General features: G+C 36.3%; 1 protein-coding gene across 1 annotated transcript in view; it reads left to right on the top strand.

Moving 5' to 3' along the window:
- Positions 1–8,639: 8,639 nt before the first annotated feature.
- The window catches only part of LOC308425169 (uncharacterized protein), a gene marked incomplete at both ends in the record, with an annotated part of 55,268 nt that continues 38,853 nt past the window's right edge, over positions 8,640–25,054 (top strand). The window contains one exon of the mRNA XM_080922404.1: positions 8,640–9,574. Coding sequence (XP_080778530.1) covers positions 8,640–9,574 — 935 coding nt within the window. The remainder of the gene's footprint in view (positions 9,575–25,054) is intronic.

Below are 25,054 nucleotides of genomic sequence, written 5' to 3'. Positions count from 1 at the left end.
AACTCAGATCCAAGATGACAAGTATGGTATGTCTTCACTGAAAAGGGGATATCAGCCCAATAGTACAGGATATCCAGGATACAACCTATAGACCATAAATTTAACCTGAAGGAAGCCCCAAGAGAAGATGTTTCAATCTCACTTAAGGAGTAACAATAGAGTCATGGGAGGCAGAGGGAGGGAGGGACCAGGGTGAGAGAGTATGGGGGGGGGAGAAGAAGGGCAAAATCAGGTATGTGGGGGTGATATAGGAGAGAACCCCAGAAGGGCAGGAGAATGGATGGAAATATACTGTTGAGGAGGTTAGGGGAACTTCCAGAAAATCCCAGAGGCCTGAGAGGTAATAGGCTTCCAGGACTTAAAGGAAGTGACCTTAGCTGAAATGCTGAACACTGAGATATTGAACCCTGAAAAGACCACCTCCAGTAGATAACAGGGCCCCTAGTGAATGGATGGGGTTGACAACCTACCTCAAAATTTTTGACCCACTAAAGTTCCTGACTAAAAAGAAAAGAAAAAAAAAACAAGGACAAAAATGGAGCAGAGATTAAAGGAAAGCACATCTTGTGACAGTCCCAGCTTGGAATTCGTCCCATGGGCAGGCACCAAACACTGAAACTATTACTAATGCCACGTTGTATATGACAGGAGCCTAGCACAACTGTCCTTGAAGAGACTACCAGCATCTGACTAGACAGATGCAGACACTTACAACCAATCACTGAACTGAGGTTGAGAACCTCTATGGAACAATTATGGGAAAGACTGAAGGAGATGAAGGAAATAGCAGCTCCAAAGAAGAACAAAAGTATCAACTGATACAGACCCCTTGGAGCTCCCAGAGTGGAAGTCACCAACGAAAAAGCATACATGGGCTGGTTCATGGCCTCTGGAACATAAGTATCAGAGGACTGCCTTTTCTGGCCTCAGTGGGGAGAGGATGCACCTAATACTGTAGAGACACAATGCCCAGAGAAGAGAGATATTTAGTGGGTGAGATGGGAGTGTGCTGCTGTATGAGGTGGATAAGTGGGTGGGGGAGTATTATCTCAGAGGCAGAGGGGAAAGGAGATGGTGTGAAGAATTCTGGGAGGGGGCTCATAAAGGGACATTTCTAATGTAAATAAATAAAACAAATTAATAAAAAATAAAGTGTATGAGTAAATCTAAAATTACAGCAGTGTTAAAGCAGAAATAGGAAGCAGAGAGTTTGGGTAAGAGTTTAGCAGAAATAAAACCAGGTTCAATAAAGCCAGGTTCAACAAAACTAGGAGATGGTAGTTCTTTGAGAACATTAACAAGGAAGATAAACCCCTATCCAGACTAACCAGAGTACACAGGGACAGTATTCAAAATAACCAAATAAGAAATGAAAAGTGACACATAACAACAGAAACTAAAAATTCAAAAATTCATCAGATCCTACTATTATATGCAACAAAACTGGAAAATCTGGATGAAATGGACAATTTTCTAGACAGATATCATGTACCAAAGTTAAATCAGGATCAGATAAGTCATCTAAACAGTTGCATAACCCCTAAAGAAAGAAAGTCTCCAAAACAAAAAGAGCCCAGGACCAGTTGAGCTCAATGCAAAATTCTATCAGACCTTCAGAGAAGGCCTAATACAAAAATACTCCCCAAATTATTCCATAGAATAAAAACAGAAGGAACACTACCAAATCCCTTCTGTGCAGCCACAATTATACTTACATTCAAACAACACAAAGACCCAGCAAAGTAAGAAAACTTCAGACCAATTTCCCTAATGAATATTGATGCGAAAATACTCAATACAATTATTGTAAATTAAATCTAAGAACATCAAAACTTTTATCTATCATGATCAAGTAGGCTTTATCTGAAGCATGTAGGTATGTTTAAATACACAGAAATGCATTAATATAATCCACTATATAAACAGATTCAAAGGCAAAAAATACATGATCCATCTCATTGGATGCTGAGAAATCATTGACAGAATTCAATATCCCTTCATATTAAAAGTCTTGGGAAGGTTAGGAATTTAAGGCTCATACCTAAACAAAGTAAAAACAATATACAGCTAACCAGTAGCCACCATTGAACCAAATGGAGATAAACTTGAAGCAATCCCACTAAAATCAGGGAGTAGACAAGGCTGGCATTTTCTCCCTACTCATTCAATATAGTTCTAAAAATACTAGCCAGAGTGATTAGACAGCCAAAGGAGGTCAATGGGTTACTAATTGTAAAGGAAAAAGTCAAAATATAATTATGTGCAGATGATATTATAGTATACTTAAGTGAGCCCAAAAATTCTGCCAGAGAACTTCTACAGCTAAAAAACAACTTCAGCAGAGTGTCTGGAAATAAAAATACTCAAACAAATCAGTATCCTTCCTCTACACAAAGGATAAACAGGCTGAGAAAGACCATATGAAGCTAAACAAGATGGAAGACCAAAGTGTAGATGCTTCAGGTCTTCTCAGATGGGGCAACAAAAATATCCACAGGAGAAAATGTGAAGACAAAGTTTGAAGCATAGAATTATGCATAGGCTACCCTACCAGGAGATCCAGCCCATATACAGCCACCAAACAAAGATGACAAGAAATACATGCTGACAGGAGCCTGATATAGTTGTCTACTGAGAGCCTCTGCTAGATCATGACAAGTACAGAGGTGGATGCTTACATCCAACTATTGAACTAAGAATAGGGTCCACAATGGAGGAGTTAGAGAAAGGATTGAAGAAGTTGAAGCTGTTTGCAAACCCATAAGGACATTATCAACTAACCAGAGCTTTCCAGAAACTAAACTACTATCCAAAGAGTAGAAATTGATGGACCCTAGGCTCCAGCTGCATATATAGCAGAGGATGGCCTGGTAGGCATCAATTGGAAGAAAAACCATTGGTCCTACTAAGGCTCGATGCCCCAGGTTAGAAGAATGCCAAGGGTAGGGAGGTGAGAGGAGTTTGGGGGTAGACATACCCTCATAGAAGCAGTGGGAGGATGCGATATGGAATTTGTAAAAGGGAAACTGAGAAAGGGAATAACACATGAAATGTAAATAAATATAACCCATAAAAGTAAAATAAAAAAGAATCAAACTACTTTATAAGCTAATATAAATAAGAATCTTTTTTCATTTAAAATAAGCTAAAACCCAAAAAAGTAAAAAAAATAAAGCCTCTTTAATGTATCATTACCATATAACTATGAGCTTACTAACAATGAATCAAATGAATGTTTATACATTAATATTAACAGAAGTGGTGTTAATCAACAATTAAAACTGAATTATTACTGCATAGGACTATACAGACATATACAGAAAACATGCAAACAGAAAGAGTGAAGCCCTGAGGGCCAGAAGAATTAATGGAAACAAGCAACCTCAGGAGGTGAGAGGTAAACAGACCCTCTAAACCTGGGAAGTGAGAGGATCTCGGGACTTTAAGGGGGAGACATTTTGATGAGTATGCCCAACAGTGGAGAGAGGGAACTTGTAGAGTCCACTTCCAGAGGAACGATAGGGTATCAAGTGGAGGGTGGAGTTTCCATATCAGAGTCACAAACTGTGGCCCAGAATTTTTCTTGTCTAAAAGAACTGCAGGGACAAAACTGGAGAAGAGAATGAGGGAATAGACATTCAGTGACAACCCTAAATTGGGATACATCTCAAGAGGAGGCACTTTCAGTGATATTATGGTATGCCTACAAACAGGAAAATATAATAGCTGCTTTCTGAGAGGACCAACAAACAGGTGACCAGACAGTTACACCCAACCAATGGAAGTCAATGGAACCCTTGTGATTGAATTAGGGAAAAGCTGAAAGAAGCCAAGGAGGAGGGCAACCCCACAGGAAGACCAGCAATCTCAACTAATCTCGACCCCCGAGATCTCTCAGACACTAAGTCACCAACCATGCAGCATACAGCAGCTTGTTTGAGGCCCATGAGATAAATATAATATAGGACTGTCTGGTCTGGCCTCATTGAGTAAAACACACATAACTCTCAAGAACTCCCTGAGGCCCCAGAGAGTGGGGAGGCCTAATGTGGTGGGATGGGGTTGGGACATCCTCTTGAAGACAGGGGAGGATGAATCAGATGATGAACCATTTGAGGGCACATGAGGAGGGGAAAATTACTGGACTGTAGAAAATGATTAAACAATTAAAAAATTCAAGCTAAGGGTCTGTCTTTTTTAACAGCTACTCTTATAAACTGTTTAGGATGATTAAGTAATGTAAATTAGTAGTGAAAGAGTAAAACTGATATTCATGTTGGATTCTTATTTAATTATAAGTGTTTTCAAGAGTATTCAAATGTTGAATAATGAAGAATAATCAATGTTTAACAATGCAGTTATACTATATATAGATAGATGGTCTTCAAAAGCATCAGAGATGCATAAAATATGACATTTAAAATTATTTTATTATTAATAGATCTTTTGACTAGGAGACATATTCGTTCTTTATAGTACCTTTATTCCACTTCAATTATTTAGATCCCAGTTACTGTTTCCACACTCGCAAAAAATTAATCATTCATAAATAAATTAGTCAACAGAAAATCATTTAAAATAATTGTTAATTATCTCTACGTGCCCACATAAGAGAAAAAGGACCAATATTCACTGGGGGATGAATGTTAGTGTTTCATTATTATGTAGAGAACTTCATGCACCAATGAATGCCAAGCTTAAGAAACTATAATGAAGGACTCACAAATGCTATCTACAGGCTTGTGACCAATGTTGAATTCATGCAGCAAGAAATTATAAATTAATTTTTCATATATGGTGAAGGGTTGGATAATGTGGCAGGAGCTACAATTAATGTTTTTATATGGAGTTAAGAAGGCAAACAGAGTGAATAGGCATGGGAATATGGAGTGCTTTTCTACTGCCTTGAGGAAGCCTTAAACATACCATCAGCTTGCTGTATTCCTGTACCTTTCACATATGGGTATGCATAGAATGTTGGTCGATGAAGTTTAAATTTTTCCAGAAAGTTGCATATTTGCCCCAAGCCCTTTTATAGTCAATGTTGCATTGAGATGATGTTCTTGGAAGATTCTCAGTGTGCATGGTTGTCTATGCTCTCATGGTTCTGTAAAACAACTATTGCATGGGCAATAAATGTGGCTTAGCAATCAAGGTTAGGCTCACATACAAAAATATCTTTAAAAAAATTACTAATGGCTATTGTGCAAAACAGTGTTTTGTTAAGTCATTAGCAGTCAGGAAATTCCTGATAATGTGGGGTGTTTCATGGTTATCCTTCCCTTTTTCCCCTCTAAGTGGGTTCTAGTCAACAGAACCCATACAGATTACCTGAAGAGGAGATACATATTCTACTTTTTCTGCTTTTTTAGCTGCTATTTATGTATTAATTTTGTTGTTTTTGTTATTTATTTAAATTCTACATTCTATTAAGTGTGGCAAGTAGTGATCAGTAACTAGAATTGGTTTCCACTAGAGATCTCTGAGGTAAATTGGTCCCAGAAAGGTCCCAGTTAATTCTTATGTCTTTAATGACTTCTACAGGATCTGGACTCCTCTGGGATATGGGCGCCTAAGGCACAGGATGGCAATACTGTGTTGTGGGTAGGAATGGTGCAGATAGGTGGTGAGTACAAAGGTATTCCTGTGTCTGCAAACAAAATGAAGATGGGCAGAATCATGAACTAGAAGCTATGACTCCATTTCAGCATAGCTGGGGACTGTCAAGAAAATAAGCAGGTGTCTTGCTATCAGTTGGAATTTCTATGTTATGCAAGATAATTTTACAAGTATGAATACTTTCCTCTTTTCTCTGTTTCCCAAGATTTCCCCATACTATGACAATAATTGCTTTTTGTTCACCATGAAGCCCATTCATATTGATGTGGTTTTTTTTAATTAGACATTGTATCATTTTTTTTCTCTCCATTTCAACACTTGAGCATCCCTATGAGGTGAAGTTCAGTGTTGTGTTGATGAATGTTTGTTTACTATACTATCACCTGTGGTGTCTTAGCAATCTTTGTACAATGTGCTCCTCAATGTAATTATTAATTTTATCTGTATATTTTCACAAAATTTTGTTTCATTAGTAACATATGTGAAAATAGCGAGAGATGTTTTTAATATTTGGTGCACATTAGTATCATTCTTTAAGCTGTCTAACTTGAGGACTGTGTGTTAGAGAAGTTTCTGAAGTCCATTGATCCATCAGTTTTAACAGTAGCTGCTGATTTTTTTTTTTTTTTTTTTTTTTTTTTTTTGGAATTTGATCTTTCAAAACTTCCTTACATAAAACAAAGATATTATCAATTATCAATTATAGATAAAGAGAAATATGGATGTTGTGATATTTGCCTGTCATCCCGGTGCTCAGAAATTAAAGAAAGGTATTTTACAAGTATGAGCCCATTCTGGAATATATAATGAGATTATCGTAAGTGGTAGATAATTTTTCCTACATGATTTCCTTTCTTAATGCTAATCCACAAATATCTAAGTATGCAAACTCTGATGTCAGCTGCATTAAACATCTGTTTTTGAAGGTGCAAGCAGCCAGACCAGGTTGTAGCATTTCATAAAATGTTTCTTAGATATCTTGAAGTTTCTCCTGTTTTTTTCAACTTTAAGAGATGCAATAGTTTCTTTAGCCAGGGTTGTCCAGAACTACAAAATTGCACATGTGTGTATCTGCATGTATGCAAGTGTATATGAGCACATGTGTATTTGATTGTGCACACCCTGTCATATCACTAGAATACAGACTACCCAGTATTAGAGACTGGTAAAGGTAACATTTGAATAATTGCCTAGAACATTAGAGTCACTGATAAGACTGGATATTATCTAATTAGAATTGTATCTAAGATGTAAGTCATAATATTTTTCTACACTTAAATGTTCATTGCCCCCAATTTCTTCATATGAATGCATAGATCTTACAATCTGATGAAGTGTTAGTTACCTTTGTTAAACTCTAGAAGATTTTAACATTTAGAGACTGTATAGCAAGTAGCATTTTTCTAAATCAGTATTTACCCACTTGATGCATAAATTCACCATCACATAAAGCATAGTCATCTGAGGAATAACTTAAGTGAAAATTACAAAGTAATTGTTGCTTTTTATAATAATTCATTAAATTTTTATTCAATCTGTGTTCTACACAAATATCCATAATATTTTGTGGATTAAAACACATGGATATTATTTGTAGTACCGGGTATTATGAGATTGCCAATAATTAACACTAACACTGAAAAAATATATTAGATCTCTAATTTAAGCTTTCTGTTTAAATGAAAATTTTCTACCTTTGAAAATAAAGAAATCTGTATTAGTTTGTGCAGTAGGTAACAAATATTCACTAACTAGATTTATGTATCATGGCTATCATTGGTCCTAGTTGCAGATTAAGAAGAATTGTAAAGAGCCAATTAGAATAAAGACATATGCAACACTTCTTGCATATAGTTTACAATTGATGGGAAAATATTCCAATGCAGTGATTAAAATATTAATAGGGTGGATACGTACCAGTTAATAGGGAGCATGGCTGAATGTCTCACTTATTATAGAGAGACAAAATGAACTTGTGTATGTAATAAGCAATAAACCTGCTATGGGAATAAGCATGAACCAGATGAAGAAAAAGAATTGAACTGAATGAGGAGAGAAAAGCATGTGGGGCCATCTTGTACATACCACTGACACCAATGAGATAAGGAAAGAATATTTGTGTGCCTGAAAGGAGTTTTGTCCTTATCCTCAGAACAACAGTGGTAATTTGAAACATAAACCAGAAAAGATATGAAGGAACTGTTCTGTTAGAATGTGGCAGTAAAAATGTTTAAGAAGAAGAGAAGGGTCAGGAGGCATGAAAACACAGACATGACTGAGTCTGCTTCTCTGTTGTAGTATAGACAGGACATGGTACTGATCTATTGATATACACTTACAAAAAAGAATGAATGAAATAAGAGGAGAATGGAAGAGAGACTCTGGGCAATGTATGCCAACAGATCAAGGTAATAAAAATAAGTGGATCTAAAGACATAGACTTATGCCACAATCTGAATTTATTTTTACTGTATGGTGAACAACCGGAAAGGTATGAGAACATGGAATTCTTTGGGAGATATTAAAATGAAGATATGAATTTGACTTGGGGCTTTTGAGCTTCTGATGTCTGTTAGGTATGCAGTGGACAGAAGATGAATTCTTATAGCAGAGCAGAACTATGCATGTTACAGGGCCTGAGTTTGAGGTGTCAATATAACACATTTGTGCATGAGAGATTTGTCTTAAAATTTATAAAAACTTATGATGTTAAAGTTTGTAAGAGATTCTTCATGAACATCAATATACAAAATATCAAACTACAAATGTACAAACTAATTGTGCAGGTTGAACAGGAAGTAGAAGATAAAAGTATTCATATCTTAGTAGGAATAGCATGGCACTATGAAAGAGTGGGAGACAGAAACCTGCAAAGGATAAGTTAAGAAAAATCATTAATGATTGTAATGTGTTTTGAAATTATAGTTACTTTGATGACTCTCACATCCATTGTGGTTTTATATACTATAAAAATTTTAAGAAACCCTGATATTTTTTCATTAGGATGATTGAGAAGAAGAATGAAAATGTACAACAAAACTATCATCACCCAGTTCCTCCTCCTGGGCCTGCCTATTCTTCCAGAGTACGAAGAGCTGTTCTATGCCCTGTTTCTAACTATGTACCTTACCACCATCCTGGGAAACCTGCTAATCATTGTCCTTGTTCAACTGGACTCACATCTCCACACACCCATGTACTTGTTTCTCAGCAACTTGTCCTTCTCTGACCTCTGCTTTTCCTCTGTCACAATGCCCAAAATGTTGCAGAACATGCAGAGCCAGGACACATCCATCTCCTATGGAGGCTGCCTGGCACAAATATACTTCCTTATGGCTTTTGGAGATATGGAGAGCTTTCTTCTTGTGGTCATGGCCTATGACCGCTATGTGGCCATCTGCTTTCCTCTGCATTACACGGGCATTATGAGTCCCAAGCTCTGTACTTGTCTAATGCTGCTCTTGTGGATGCTCACAGCATCTCATGCCATGATGCACACCCTGCTTGCAGCAAGATTGTCTTTTTGTGAGAACAATGTTGTCCTCAACTTTTTCTGTGACCTATTTGCTCTTCTAAAGTTGTCCTGCTCAGACACTTATGTTAATGATTTGATGATACTTATCATGGGAGGGCTCATCTTTATTATTCCATTCATCATAATTGTTATATCTTATGCACGGATCATCTCCTCTATCCTCAAGGTTCCTTCTATTCAAGGCATCTACAAGGTCTTTTCCACCTGTGGTTCCCATCTGTCTGTAGTATCTTTGTTTTATGGGACAATTATTGGTCTCTACTTATGTCCATCAGAAAATAATTCTACTCTAAAGGAGACTGTCATGGCCATGATGTACACAGTGGTGACTCCCATGCTGAATCCCTTCATCTACAGCCTGAGAAACAGAGACATAAAGAGGGCCTTAATAAGAGTCATGTGCAGGAAGAAAATTTCTCTGTAATGAAAGTACTTGATATCATTATCTAATTTTATTTAATAAATTTATTGATACTAATATTTTAGCAGATATTGTTTCTCATTATTAGACCTATAAAAAAGGGCATGCTATGTAAATATTCAATTAATGAAAAAGAGGAGGTTTATTGAAGTAGTCAAGTTAGAAAAAATATCTATAATATCTGGCTATAACTTCCCCCCTAATTTGCATAAACAATTCTGGAAATGCAGAGCAGATGAGTTACTGTCTAATATGATCTAATCCCTCTTAAGTTACTGCATAATTTTATCACTTTACCCTAACTTCCATATTCACTAACATTTCAGTTAAAATCATATAAATGATGAATTGACTACACTGAATAACAAAGAAATACGGTCTCCTCCCAATTTTTTTCTATAGTTTTCCAGCACTGAATTTGATATATGATTTGCTTTTATTTCTTCTCTAATTCTTTTTCAATTCATGCCTTTCTCTTTGAAAGTCTTGACCCTGAACAAATATGGTTGAATTGTTTTGTATAATAGTGGCAATTTTATAATTTAATTCTAATATTGAAATTTATTATTAACCATGTTCTTTTTTATTAGACTGCACAAAATATTTTAAAAAATGAAGATAGATGTACACATTTTAAGCATTTTTTCATAAAAGTATATGAATACATTTTTGTCAGTATTTGATTTTTTAAAAGGTTTGATAGTGTGCATTAAAATCTTACTAGTTACAATGAGCATAAAGTACATGTAAAACAGGATGTAAACTAGAAATAGTCAAAGTTCTGTTGGTGTGTAAAAATTAGGGATAATGTTGTTTCATTTTCTTTCTCTATTTGGCCTTTGTTTTTCTAGAACTTCATATAGTCTGTGAGTTGATTCTGGGGAGTTCAGAGCTTTCTAGGGTTAGTATCCAATTATCAGTGACTGAATATTATACTTGTTATTTTGTGAATGAGTTACCTCACTCAAAATGATGTTCTCTAGATGCATCCATTTTTTTAAGAATTTCATAAAGTCATTGTTTCTGAAGGCTGAGTAGTACTCCATTGGGTAACTGTACCACAATTTTGTATCCATTCATATACTGAAGGACATCTGGGTTCTTTCCAGCTTCTCTCTATAATAAATGGAACTGCTATGAAAATTGTGGTGCATGTATTTTTGTTGTATGTTGGAGCTTCTCTGGGTATATGCCCAGAAGTGGTATAACTGGGTCTTCAGGTAGTACTATGTCCAATTTTTCTGAGGAATCACCAGATTGATTTCCAGAGTGGTTGTACCAGTTTACAACCCCACCAACAGTGGAGAAGTGTTCCTCTTTCTCCACATCCTTGCCAGCATCTTGCTTCATGTGAATTTTTGATCTTGGCCAAACTGACTGGTGTGAGGTGGAATCTCAGGGTTGTTTTGATTTGCATTTCCCTGATGGCTAATGATGTCCAGCACTTTTTTAGATGCTTCTCAGCCATTAAATATTCCTCAATTGAGAACTTTTGTTTAGCTCTGTGGCCTATTTTTAATAGGGTTCTTTGGTTCTCTGGTGTCTAGCTTTTTGAGTTCTTTGTATACCTTGGATATTAGAACTCTATCAGATGTGGAGTTGGTAAAGATCTTTTCCCATTCTGTTGGCTGCCGTTTTGTTTTGTTGACGGTTTCCTTAGCCTTACAGAAACTTTGCAATCTCATTAAGTCCCATTTCTCAATCTTTAACCTTAGAGCATGAGCCATTGGTGTTCTGTTCAGGAAATTTGCTTCTGTGCCTATGTGTTCTACAGTTTTTCTTACTTTCTCAACTAGTAGTTTCAATGTACCTGGTTTAATGTGGAGATCTTTGATCCACTTGCACTTTAGCTTTGTACAAGGAGATAAGAAAGGGTCTATTTTCATTCTTCTGCATGCTGAGTGCCAGTTGGACCAACACCATTTGTTGAATAGGCTGTCCTTTTTCGATTGAATGTTTACAGCTCCTTTGTCAAAAATCAGGTGACCATATATGTGAGGGCTCATTTCTGGATCTTCTATTCCATTGCATTGATTCACGTGCCTATCTCTGTACCAGTACCATGCAGTTTCTAGCACAACTGCCTTGTAATATAGCTTGAAGACAGGGACAGTGATTCCCCCACATGTTTTCTTGTTGTTGAGGATTGATTTCACTATTCTGGGTCTTGTGCTATTCCAGCTGAAATTGCACATTGCTCTTTCCAACTTTTTGAAGAATTGGTTTGAATTTTGATGGAGATTGCATTGAATTTGTAGATTGCTATTGGTAAGATGTCCATTTTTACAATGTTAATCCTTCTACTCCATGAGCATGGGAGATCTTTTCATTTTCTGAGATCTTCCTTGATTTTCTTCTTTAGAGGTTTGAAGTTCTTGTGATACAGGTCCTTCACTTGCTTAGTTAGAGATCAAGGTATTTCATATTGTTTGTGACTATTGTGAAGGATATCTTACCCTAATTTCTTTTTCTGCATGACTGTCCTTTCAGTAGAGGAAGGCTACTGATTGTTTGAGTAATATTATATCTAGTCAATTTGCTGAACATGTTTATCAGCTGTCTATGTTCCCTGGTGGAATTTTTGGGGTCACTTAAGTACACTATCATGTCATCTGAAAACAGTGATGTTTTTATATCTTCCTTTCCAAGTTGTATCCCTTTGATTTCCTTTTGCTGTCTAATTGCTCTGGGCAGGACTTCCAGTACTATGTTGAATAGGTAGGGAGAGTGGGCAGCCTAGTCAAGTTCCTGATTTTAGTGGGATTGCTTCAAGTTTCCCACCATTAAGTTTGATGTTGGCTGTTGGTTTGCTGTATATTGCTTTTATTATGTTTATGTATGGGCCTTGGATTCCTGTTCTTTCCATGTCTTTTAAAATGAAGGGGTGTTGAATTTTTTCAAATGTTTTCTCAGTATCTAGTGATATGACCATGTGGGTTTTTCTTTGCGTGTGTTTATATGGTGGATTACATTGATGAATTTCCATATATTAAACCATTCCTGCATCCCAGGAATAAAGCCTACTTGATCTTGGTGAATGATCTTTTGATATGTTCTTGTGTTCGGTTTGCAAGGATTCTGTTGAGTATTTTTAAATCAGTGTTCATCATTGAGGTTGGTTTGAAGTTCTCTTTCAATGTAGGGTCTCTGTGTAGTTTATGAACTAAGGCTATTGTGGCCTTCAAAAATGAGTTAGGTAGTCTTCCATCAGACTCTATTTTGTGGAAAAGTTTGGAGAGTATTGGTATTAGGTCGTCTATAACTGTCTGATAGAATTCTGGACTGAACACATCTGGACCTGGCCTTTTTTACGTTGTGAGTCTTTTGATGAGGGCTTCTATTTATTTACATGTTATGAGATTATTTAGATGGTTTACCTGGTCCTGGTTTAATTTTAGTATCTGGTATATGTCTAGAAATTCACCCATTTCCTCTAGATTTTCGAGCTCTGTTGAGTATAGGCTTTTGTAGTAGGATATCTTGAATTTCTTTAGTTTCAGTTGTTATGTCTCCAATTTATTTTCTGATTTTGTTAATTTGTATACTCTCTCTTTGCCCTCTAGTTAGTCTGGCTAAGGGTTAATCAATCCTGTTAATTTTCTCAAAGTACCATCTCTTGGTTTTGTTGATTCTTTTAATGGTTGTTTTTGTTGCTATTTGGTCAAGTTCTGCTTTGAGTTTGATTATTTCTTGCCATCTACTTCTCTTGGGTGTATCTCCTTCCTAAGTTTGATTATTTCTTGCCGTCTACCCCTCTTGGGTGTATGTGCTTCTTTTTGTAATAGATCTTTTAGCTGTGCTGTCAAGTTGCTGATGTATGCTTTCTTTAGTTTCTTTTTGGAAGCACTCAGAGCTATAAGTTTTCCTCTCAGTACTGCTTTCATTGCATTCCATAGGTTTGGGTATGTTGTGTTTTTATTTTCATAAAATTCTAGAAAATCCTTAATTTTTTTCTTTATTTCTTATTTGACCCTGCTATTGTTTAATAGAGCATTGTTTAGTTTCCATGTGTATATAGGCTTTTTGTTGTCTTTGTTGTTATTAAATACCAGCCTTAGACCATGGTGGTCTGATAGGATGAATGGGCGTATTTCATTCTTCTTATATCTCTTTAGACTTGTTCTGTGACCGATTATATGATCAATTTTGGACAAGGTGCTGTGAAGTTCTGAGAAGAAGGTATTTTTTTTTTAGGATGATTTGTTCTGTAGATGTCTATTAATTCCAATTTTTTATAACCTCTACTAGTTTCACTGTGTCCTTGTTCAGTTTCTGTTTCTATTATCTGTCCATTAATGAGAATGTGTTTTTTAGGTCTCCCACTATCATTGTGTGGGGTGCAATGTAGTTTTTGTGCTTTATTAGTGTTTCTTTTATGAATATGGGTGCTCTTGTGTTTGGAGCATATATGTTAAGGACTGAGAATTCCTCCTGACAAAATTTCCCTGTAATGAGTAAAAATTTCGTACCTTGTTTTTTTTTTTTTTTTTTTTTTTTGATACCTTTTGATTGAAAATCTACTTATTTGATATTAGAATGGCCACTCCAGCTTGCTTCTTGGGGTTGTTTGTTGGAAGGGTTTTTTCCAACCTTTTACTCTGAGATAGTGTCTGTTTTTGACTCTGAGATGAGTTTTCTATATGCAGCAAAATGCTGGATTTGGCTTAACTATTCAGTCTGATAACCTGTATATTTTTATTGGGAAATTGAGTCCATTTATGTTAATAGATATCAAGGAATAATGGTTGCTGTTTCATGCTATTTTTGCTTTTACAGGTAGAATTGTGCCTGTGTGTCTGTCTTCTTTTCATTTTCTTGCTTAGGTATTTTCTTGTTTTTACTACGATGTAGTTTCCCTCCTTCCATTGGGTTTTCCACCTATAATTCATTGTAGTGCAGGGTTTGTGGTCAAATACTGTGTAAATTTAGTTTTGTTTTTAATATCTTGGTCTCTCCATCTATGGTGATTGAGAGTTTTGCTGGATATAGCAGCTTGGGCTGACTTTTGTGTTCTCTCAGTGTCTGCATGATGTCTGTCCAGCATCTTCTAGCTTTCATAGTCTTTGTTGAGAAGTCGGGTGTGATTCTGACTGGTCTGCCTTTAAATGTTACATGACCTTTTTCCCTTACTGCTTTTAGTCTTCTTTCTTTGCTTTGAGCACTTGGCTTTTGACTATTATGTATCGGAATAAATTTCTTTTCTGGTCCAATCTATTTGCAGTTCTGTAGGCTTCTTTTATGCTTATGGTCATCTCAATCTTAAGGGTAGGGAAGTTTTCTTCTGCGATGTTGTTGAAGATATTTACTGTGCCTCTTAGTTGATATTCTTCGCCATCTTCTATTCCTATTATCCTTAAGTTTGGTCTTCTCATTGTGTACCGGATCTCCTGCATATTTTGGGTTAGGATCTTTTTGGCTTTTAAATCTTCTCTGACTCTTTTGTCTATGTTTTCCATGTTGTCTTTGGCCCTTGTAATTCTCTCTTCCATCTCTTGTAGTCTGTTGGAGATGCTTGCATCTGTGACTCCTGATTTCTTTTTTAGGTTTTCTCCCTCCAGGGCTGTCTCTTTTAGTGTTTTCTTTATTGTTTCCATTTTCATTTTAAATTCCTTCTTCAATTCCTTCATCTCTTTGGTTCTGTTTTCCTCTAGTTCTTTGATTTCTTTGAGTGTTTTTCTTGCCTTCTCTTTAAAAGCTTCTATTTCTTTATGCTTTTCCTCATGTTCCTGTTTAAGTAACTCTACCATCATTTTGAGGTATAATTTTGGGTCTGAGTCTTCTTTTTCTGGAGTGTTTGGCATTTCACTGTTTGCTGTGATGGGAGAGCTGGGTTCTGGTGTTGCCAGGTTTCCTTGTTTTCCCTTGGGTAAATTCTTTCGCTTTCCTCTTGAGATCTTATTGTCTGTGAATACACTTGGTCTTTTTGTCAGTGATTGGTTCCTGTCTCTCCTGTGTAGCTGGCTTGTGTTCCTGGATCTCTGTTGTTCTCAGTGGCAGATGGCTTGAGTGCCTGTTCTGCAGGCACAGGCCCTCTGGGTGGAAACCCAGTTCCTAAGGCAGAGTTCCTGCTTCCCTGAACCAATGGCATGGTGTGCTTTCCTTGTGCTCTGCCCAGACCTCTCTGCCCTGGCTACTTGCAATGTACTCTCACTAGGCCTGTGTCCATGGATATTCACTGTTCCCAGTGGCAGATGGCCTGAGTGTTTGTTCCCAAGCAGGTTCTTTTTAATTTAACTAACTTCTATAAATTGTGGGAAAGAAGAATTAATGCTAGAAACTGGTAATGCCTCATGTATGTCTGATGTTTTACTTTGTAAACCACCTATTTATAGTAGGTGGTTTCATTTACCCTTGTAATACTCTCAAGGATATAGAGAAGGTTCTGTTTCACAGCCTGAAGAATCTGAGGTGCAGTGACTTCCCATTTCACACAGAGGGTCAACGGGTGATTGTGTATCAGATCATAGATACATTCCACTGTTTTGTCTTTTCTCTGTAGGACAAAGGATCTTTAATTTTATATTCTTTGTTTCCATTGGTCCCTTTATTTGCTCAGTTGTGCTTGGTTGGTGATGAAATACAAATCCAGGCCTTTGTGCTTTGCTGTCCCAAATACACACATCATATCCATGGTAATCCAATCTTTTCTCTAGGGCTTCTCATTGCCAGGAGAACATCTTCAAATGAGTCTGTATGTAATCTTTAATAGAAACACACATACATTGAACTATTTATGTTCTCATACAGTCTTTTTTTTGTCCTTTCAATTGCTTCTTCTTTATGCCATCTCCTACACTATGAACTATATAACTACATAAGCACGTTTGTGATTACACACACACAAACACAAACACACACACACTTACATTTATAAAAGTGGACAATAGGTATTCAATTTTGAATTGTTATTTTCTATAGAATACTTTGAGATATTATTATTATTATTTTATTATTATTATTACGATATAGTTAAGGTAGCATTGGCTATTGTAACTGATAAAATCTGAAATCCTATCATCATGGTATAATAGAAATATCAGAGACAGGACAGACAATTTGTAAATTAAGTGAATTTCCTCCTTATGTGCAAAACAATATTCAAAAGACAGAAATGATTCTGTACTCAGTATCAATGAAGTTAGGTATAAGGGGCATATGAATGAAGCAAAAGCTGTGCTGAGTAATAAAAAAGCAGTACCAGAGTGCAAAGGAATGGAAGAGGGAAATTAAAACAGAAATTGACACAATAAAAAAAGCGCTAAAAGAGATAACCCTAGAGTCAGAACACCAAAAAAAGAAATCAGGAGTCACAGAAGCAAGCATTTCCAACAGATTACAAGAGATCGAGGAGAGAATCTCGGGGGCAGAAGACAACATTGCAAACATAGACAAAACAGCCAGAGAAGATGCAAAAAACAAAAAGCTCCTAACCCAGAATGTCCAGGAAATACAAGACACAATGAGAAGACCGAACCTAAGGATAATAGGAATAGAAGAGGGAGAAGAGTATCAACTAAGAGGCACAGTAAATATCTTCAACAAAATCATAGAAGAAAACTTCTCTACCCTCAAGAATGAGATGACCACGAGCATAAAAGAAGTCTTCAGAACTCCAAATAGGTTGGACCAGAAAAGAAATACCTCCCGACACATAATAGTAAAAACATCAAGTGCCCAAAGTAAAGAAAGAATACTAAAAGCAGTAAGGGAAAAAGGTCAGGTAACTTATAAAGGCAGACCAATCAGACTCACACCCGATTTCTCAGCAGAGACTATGAAAGCTAGAAGAGCCTGGACAGACATCATGCACTCCTTAAGAGAGCACCAGTGCCAGCCCAAGCTGCTATACCCAGCAAAACTATCAATCACCATCGATGGAGAGACAAAGATATTTCAAGACAAATCAAAATTCACACAATATATGACCACAAACCCAGCACTACAACGAATTATAGGTGGAAAACCCAATACAGCCTAGTAAAAACAAGACCCCATGACACCTTCTTGAATATTGACCATATAATTGGACACAGAACGAGCCTCAATTGATATAAGAAGATTGAAATACTCCCATGCATTTTCTCAGATCCCCTTAGTCTACGGCAGGTCTTTAACAACAACAAAGACAACAAAAAGCCTAAGTACATACGGACCTAAGCAATGCTCTGTTAAATAATAGCAGGGCCAAAGAAGAAATAAAGAAAGAAATTAAGGACTTTCTAGAATTCAACATAAAAGAAAACACAACATACCCAAACCTATGGGATGCAATGAAAGCAGTACTGAGAGTACTATTGTAAGTACTATGAGTACTTACATAGCCCTAAGTGCTTCCAAAAATAAAGTGGAGAGAGCTTACATCAGCCACCTGTCAGCACAGCTAAAAGCCCGAGAACAAAAGGAAGCAGATATACCCAAGAAGAGTAGATGGCAAGAAATAATCAACATTAGGGCAGAAATAGACCAAATAGAAACAAAAAGAACCATTGAAAAAATCAAGAAAACCAAAAGTTGGTTCTTTGAGAAAATCAACAAGATTGATAAACCCCTAGCCAGACTAACTAGAGGGCAAAGAGAGACTATACAAATTAACAAAATCAGAAAGGAAAGTGGAGACATTACAACTGAAACTGAGGAAATTCAAGAAATCATCAGATCCTACAACAAAAACTTATACTCCACAAAATTGGAATATCTGGAGGAAATGGATGATTCCTAGACAGATACAAGATCCCAAAGTTAAACCAGGACAAAGTAAACCATCTAAATAACCCTATAACACATAAAGAAATAGAAGAAGTCATCAAAAGCCTCCCAACCAATTAAAGCCCAGGTCCAGACGGGTTCACGGCAGAATTTTCTCAGACATTTATTGGGGATATAACACCAATACTCTCCAAACTATTCCAAAAGATAGAATCAGATGGAATACTACCCAACTCATTTTTTGAGGCTACAATAACCCTCGTACCTAAATCACACAAAGACCCTACCAGGAAAGAGAACTTCAGACCAATCTCACTTATGAATATTGACGCAAAAATACTCAACAAAATCCTTGCAAACTGAATCCAAGAACACATCAAAACGATCATTCATCATGACCAAGTAGGCTTCATCCCTGGGATGCAAGGATGGTTTACCATTAGGAAATCCATCAACGTAATCCACCATAATAACAAACTCAAAGAAAAAAATCACATGGTCATTTCACTAGATGCTGAGAAAGCATTTGACAAATTTCGACACCACTTCATGTTAAAAGTCCTGGAAAGGACAGGAATCCAAGGTCCATACTTAAACATAATAAAAGCAATATACAGCAAACCAACAGCCAACATCAAACTAAATGGTGGGAAACTGGAAGCAATCACACTAAAATCAGGGACTCGACAAGGCTGCCCACTCTCCCCCTACCTATTCAACATAGTACTGGAAGTACTAGCTGGAGCAATTAGACAGCAAAAGGAGATCAAGGGGATACAAATCGGAAGGAAGAGATAAAAACATCACTCTTTGCCGATGACATGATAGTGTACTTAAGTGACCCAAAAAACTCCACCAGAGAACTCCTACAGCTGATCAACAAGTTCAGCAAACTGCTGGATACAAAATCAACTCAAATCAGTAGCCTCCCTATACTCAAAGGACAAACATGTGGAGAAAGAAATTAGGGGGAAAGTACCCTTCACTATCGTCACATAAACTATGAAATACCATGGTGTGACTCTAAGTAAGCAAGTTAAGGACCTGTACGACAAGAACTTCAAATTTCTAAAGAAGGAAATTGAGGGGGATCTCAGAAAATGGAAAGATCTCCTATGCTCATGGATTGGAAAGATCAACATTTTAAGAATGGCAATCCTACCAAAAGCAATCTACAGATTAAACGCAATCCCCATCAAAATTCCAACCCAGTTCTTTATGAAACTGGAAATATCAATGTGCAATCTTATATGGAACAACAAAAGAGCTAGAATAGCTAAATCCATCCTCAACAACAAGAAAACATCTGCAGGAATCACTATTCCTGACCTCAAGCTATACTACAAGGCAATTGTGCTGAAAACTGCATGGTACTGGTACAAAAATAGGCATGTGGATCAATGGAATAGAATAGAAGATCCAGAAATGAACCCTCACATATATGGTCACCTGATTTTTGACAAAGGAGTTGTAAACATTCAATGAAAAAAAGACAGCCTATTCAACAAATGATGCTGGTCCAACTGGCAGTCAACATGCAAAAGAATGAAAATAGACCCTTTCTTATCTCCTTCTACAAAGCTCAAGTGTAAGTGGATAAAAGATCTCCACATTAAACCAGATACACTGAAAATATTAGATGAGAAAGTAGGGAAAACTTTAGAACATATAGGCACAGGAGAAAATTTCCTGAACAAAACACCAATGGCTCAAGCTCTAAGGTCAAAGATTAACAAATGGGACTTAATGAGATTGCAAAGTTTCTGTAAGGCTAAGGACATTGTCAAGAAAACAAAACGGCAGCCAACAGAATGGGAAAAGATTTTTACAAACTACACATCAGATAGAGGTCTAATATCTAAATTATACAAAAAACTCAAAAAGCTAGACACCAGAGAATCAAATAACCCTATTAAAAATGGGGTACAGAGCTAAACAAAACGTTCTCAGTTGAGGAATATCGAATGGCTGAGAAATATCTGAGGAAGTGCTAGACATCCTTAGCCATCAGGGAAATGCAAATCAAAATAACCCTGAGATTCCACCTCACACCAGTCAGATTGGCCAAGATCCAAACCTCAGATGACAACAGATGCTGGCGAGGTTGCAGAGAAAGAGGAACACTTCTCCACTCTTGGTGGTGTTGCAAACTCATACAACCACTCTGGAAATAAGTCTGGCAATTCCTCCGAAAATTGGACATAGTACTACCTGAAGACCCAGCTATTTCACTTCTGGGCATATACCCCAGAGACACTTTAATACACAACAAAGATATATGCACCAAAATGTTCATAGCAGCTCTATTTATAATAGCCAGAACCTGGAAGGAACCCAGATGTCCTTCAGAAGATGAATGGATACAAAAATTGTGGTACAGTTACGCAATGGAATACTACTCAGCCACCAGAAACAATGACTTGACCAAATTCTTAAGAAAATGGCTGCATCTAGAGAATATCATTCTGAGTTACATAACCCAGTCATAAAAGAACAGACATAATATGCAGTCACTGATTTTGGGATGTTAACCCCAGAGGCTTGCCCTGCTCCAGAAACAACTCACAGACTGTATGAAGTCCAAGAAATAAAAAAAAAAAAAAAAAAAAAAACAAAATAAAACAAAACAAAAAAATCTTTATACAACAAGAAAACTTTGAGTATTTCCATGTTACATTTTGTTTTACATGTACTTTATGCTCATTGTAACTATTAAGTTTTCAATGCATACTATCAAACCTTTAAAAATATCAAGTAGTGACTAAAAATATATTTATACAGTTTTATGTATAAATTATTTTAAAATCTGAAAAAAAGTACTGACAAAAATGTATTGTATAATTTTATGCAAAAATTGCTTAAAATCTGTACATTTATCTTAATTTTTAAAATAAAGTTGTTATAAAAAAAAAGGAAAGTACAAAAACTTGCCTAACACGGCAGTTTTCTCTAGAGAGACATTGTTCTGTAACATTTGGAAGAATCAGTGCCATCACCATTTGTTTCTATAACATGGATGTACTTCTTTTCCAAATGTGTTTTGATCCATACCCAGTTATTTGAGTCCCAGACCTTGGTATTATTAGAAAGAGTATCTGTGAACCAAACAACAAGTGTTTTCTCAAGTGAGATGTCCATTTTATTTCTAAACATAACTAAAGTTATGAGCCCTTGAGGACATGGATGAAAAGGACCTTCTTGTAAAGGGGCCCCCAGGATATTCCTCCACTGTACTGTATTCCTAGACCTCAAGCAGTGTTGCCAGAGGACCTTGGGAGTTGGAATCCATTAGGCACTGTTTGTGATCTTGGCAAATTGAGGAGAAATTATTGGCCTTACACTCAAATTTTAGTCATTTTTACAGATCACATTTTGGAACTGTGTTTAGAAAAATTAATTTGCAAAGTAAAAAGTACTGAAAATATATTATAGATTACTTTTTAGAGGAGTACATGGCAGAAAATTATTAAATTCAGGGCAGAGAACAACCAAGTAGAAACAAAGATGAGTATAAAAAGAATAAACAAAACTAGGAGCTGATCTTTGAAAACATCAAACAGATAGCTGAAGCCTTACCCAAACTAACTAAAAGAAACAGAAATAGCCTCAGAACTTACACATTCAGAAATTAAAAGGGCGAGAGAGATAACAACAAAAACTGAGAAAATTTTTAAAAATCATCTAATATTACTACAAAAACCTATACTCAATAAAAGTTGATCACATGATGACCTCTAATAAAATAAAAACCCCTTCATGTTAAAAGTCTTGGAAAGATAAAGATTTCAAGTTATAAAACTAAACATTATAAAAGCAACATACAAAAAACAAATAGCTAACATCAATTTAAATGGAGAGACATTTTAAGCAATCTTGCTAAAATCTGAGATAACACAAGGCTTTTCACACTCTTTCTATTCATGAAATATAGTACTTGAAATTCCAGCTTCATTTTTTTCTTTTTTCTTTTTTTGCAGCATGACCCCCAGCCAGTTTTTAGACTGAAAGACAAATTTTAATTCTTTCAGATTTTTAAATACAGTTTTGATTACATGCAAGTAATAATAAGGTCAGTTCTAGGATAAGATAACAAGCAAGACAATGAACACAAACAGGGAACAAGCAAGGCCATAAATAAAACCCCATAATCACTGTTTCTAAGGACTTGCAGAGATGATAGGATTTTCTGTCCTAGGCAAAGTCATACTATTGTCAAAAGCATATTTTTTTGTTCTAGCCTAAAATCAGATTTCTCTCTGAGTTTACTTCCCTCTCCTAGTCCAATGTCAAATTCCTGCCAAGAGTAGCTCTACTTTTTTGTCCTGTCCCAATTTCAGACTCTTGTCAAGCGACACTGAAACCTCTCCACAATGCAACTCTTGAATTTTGAGATTTTTATTTATACATTAAATGTAGGATTTTAGTTCATTCAAGCAGAAAAGTCCTTCGGGGCATCTGGTCTACTATCTTGGTGGAAACAAAACATCATTTATCTATTTATCTATCTATCTATCTATCTATCTATCTATCTATCTATCTATCTAACTATCTATCTATTTATTTTTGGTAAATTAAAGGATGTGAGGCCAACTGGAAGTTAAATACAGTTCCAAGATGCAAAAATAATTGGATGGCATCAAGTGTACTTGGAGTCAGGGCTTATCTTGAATTAAATAAACCTAGTATGACAAATGTTAGTGTGATGTGATTGGAAGAGCTAGGTTTTGGTTATCCAGAAGCTGTGATTTAGACACATATATAATCAGAGCTCAGGACAGAGGTAGAGACAAGGATTTGGAATTATAATGATGTGTGCCTAAGCTCCTGAGCCTTCTTTTATCATTGCTGTTGATGTTCCTAGTCTTGAACAAGCCATTAGACTTTTCCAGTTGCCACATCCCCATCTATAGAGATAATTATTACTGACAGCCTGTGAACTTTGTTACAGGATAATGATGCATGTTCAGTGAGCATTGGCTGATGTTCATACTGGTAAGTCAGGAACCATGAGTGATCTCTAAAGAAATGCACAGCTTCCTCGGTGGCTAGACACTACAAATACCAGCATCATCTCTTAGGGATCAGGACTGTCATCTGCAGCTAGAAGAGAAGGAACTTGAAAAGATACTTTATATGATATGGGGATTTTCATGCCTGGGTTGCAGTGGAAACCTCAAAGTCCTTCTGAAGAACAAATCCAGGGCATGGTGCCACCCCTAGTATGTGGTCCTAGATTGTATAAAAAAAAAAGCAGAGCAAGCCATGAAAGGGAGTGAGTAAGCAGCCTGTAACAGAAGTAACAGATGATCTCTGTTAGTTTATGCCTTCAGGTTCCTCCTTTGAGTTTATCTAGAGCATTTCAACAACAAAAGGGTATCAAAGGGGTACAAATTAGAAAAAACAAAGTCATGATATCACTATTTTTGAGTAATAAGAGAAAATATTTAAACAACCCAGAAAATATTAACAGAGAACATATACAGCTGATAACCAACTTTAGCAAAGTGGCAGTAAATAAAATTAACTCAGACAAATCAGTAGCTTTCCTCTACACAAAAGATAAACTGGTTAAGAAAGAAATTATGACAACAACACCTTTCACAACAGTCATAAATATGGAATATCTTGATATGCTTTAACAAAGCTTCTGAAATATGTCTATAACAAGAAATTCAAGTCTCTGGAGAAAAAATCAAAGACCTTTTGGTCTCCAAATGAGCCCTGGAGTAAACCCCATGGCACAACTCTCTGTACCCAAGTCCTGCCCTGAGAGCTGGTCTCCCAGAGTTCTGTCTCTATGTTCACAGTTGAGAACAACAATTTTGCTCCATAAACGGACCAAAGAGGGACTCTCCCTGGGATCACGGGGCACAGGATACACAGAGCACAAAGGGACCAAATCTTTGAGGTTTACATCAGCACCCCAGAGCTAACACTATAATTTAGCACTTCACAACCAAATCCTGCCCAGAAAGAACTGATATACCATGAGTGCTGACACACCCAAGATCCCAGACTCACAGGCTTACAGGAAGGAAAGGTTCCAGTAAGAGACAACAAGACAAACTAACACCAGATATAACCAGATGGTGAGAAGCAAGCATGAGAACCTAAGCAACCAAAACCAAAAATATTTGGCATTATCAGAACCCAGCTCTCCCACTACAGCAAGTCTGAATACCACAACACAATGCAAAAGCAAGATTTGCATGTAAAATCACATCTCATGATGATGATAGAGGACATTAAAAAGGATAAATAACTTCCTTAAAGAAATAGAGGACAAAACAGGTAAATAGGTAGAAGTTCTTAAAGAGAAAATAAACTTGAAGAATTACCAAAAAGCAACCAGACAGGTGAAGGAACTGAAGAAAACTATTCAGGTTCTAAAAACAGAAATAGAAACAATTTTAAAAAAATCACAAAGGGAAGCAACCCTGGAGATAGAAAATCAAGGAAAGAGATCATGAGATATAGATGCAAGCATCATCAACAGAATACAAGAAATAGAAGAAAGAATCACAGGGGCAGAAGATACCATAAAAACATTGACACATTAGTCAAAGAAAATGCAAAATACAAAAAGCTACTTATCCAAAACATCCATGAAATACAAGACACAATGAGAAAACCAAACCTAAGAATAATAGGTATAAAAGATTGTGAAGATTCTCAACTTAGAGGAAGCAAGTAAATGTTTTGTTTATTTTTAAGTAATCATATTTATTATCATAGAAGATAAATAAATGAATTTACCATTGACCAAGATACAT

Source organism: Micromys minutus, assembly GCF_963924665.1.
Source record: "Micromys minutus genome assembly, chromosome: 10".
Lineage (NCBI taxonomy): Eukaryota > Metazoa > Chordata > Mammalia > Rodentia > Muridae > Micromys > Micromys minutus.
Note: the sequence above shows the minus strand (reverse complement) of the source record. Positions and strands in the feature narration are given on the sequence as shown.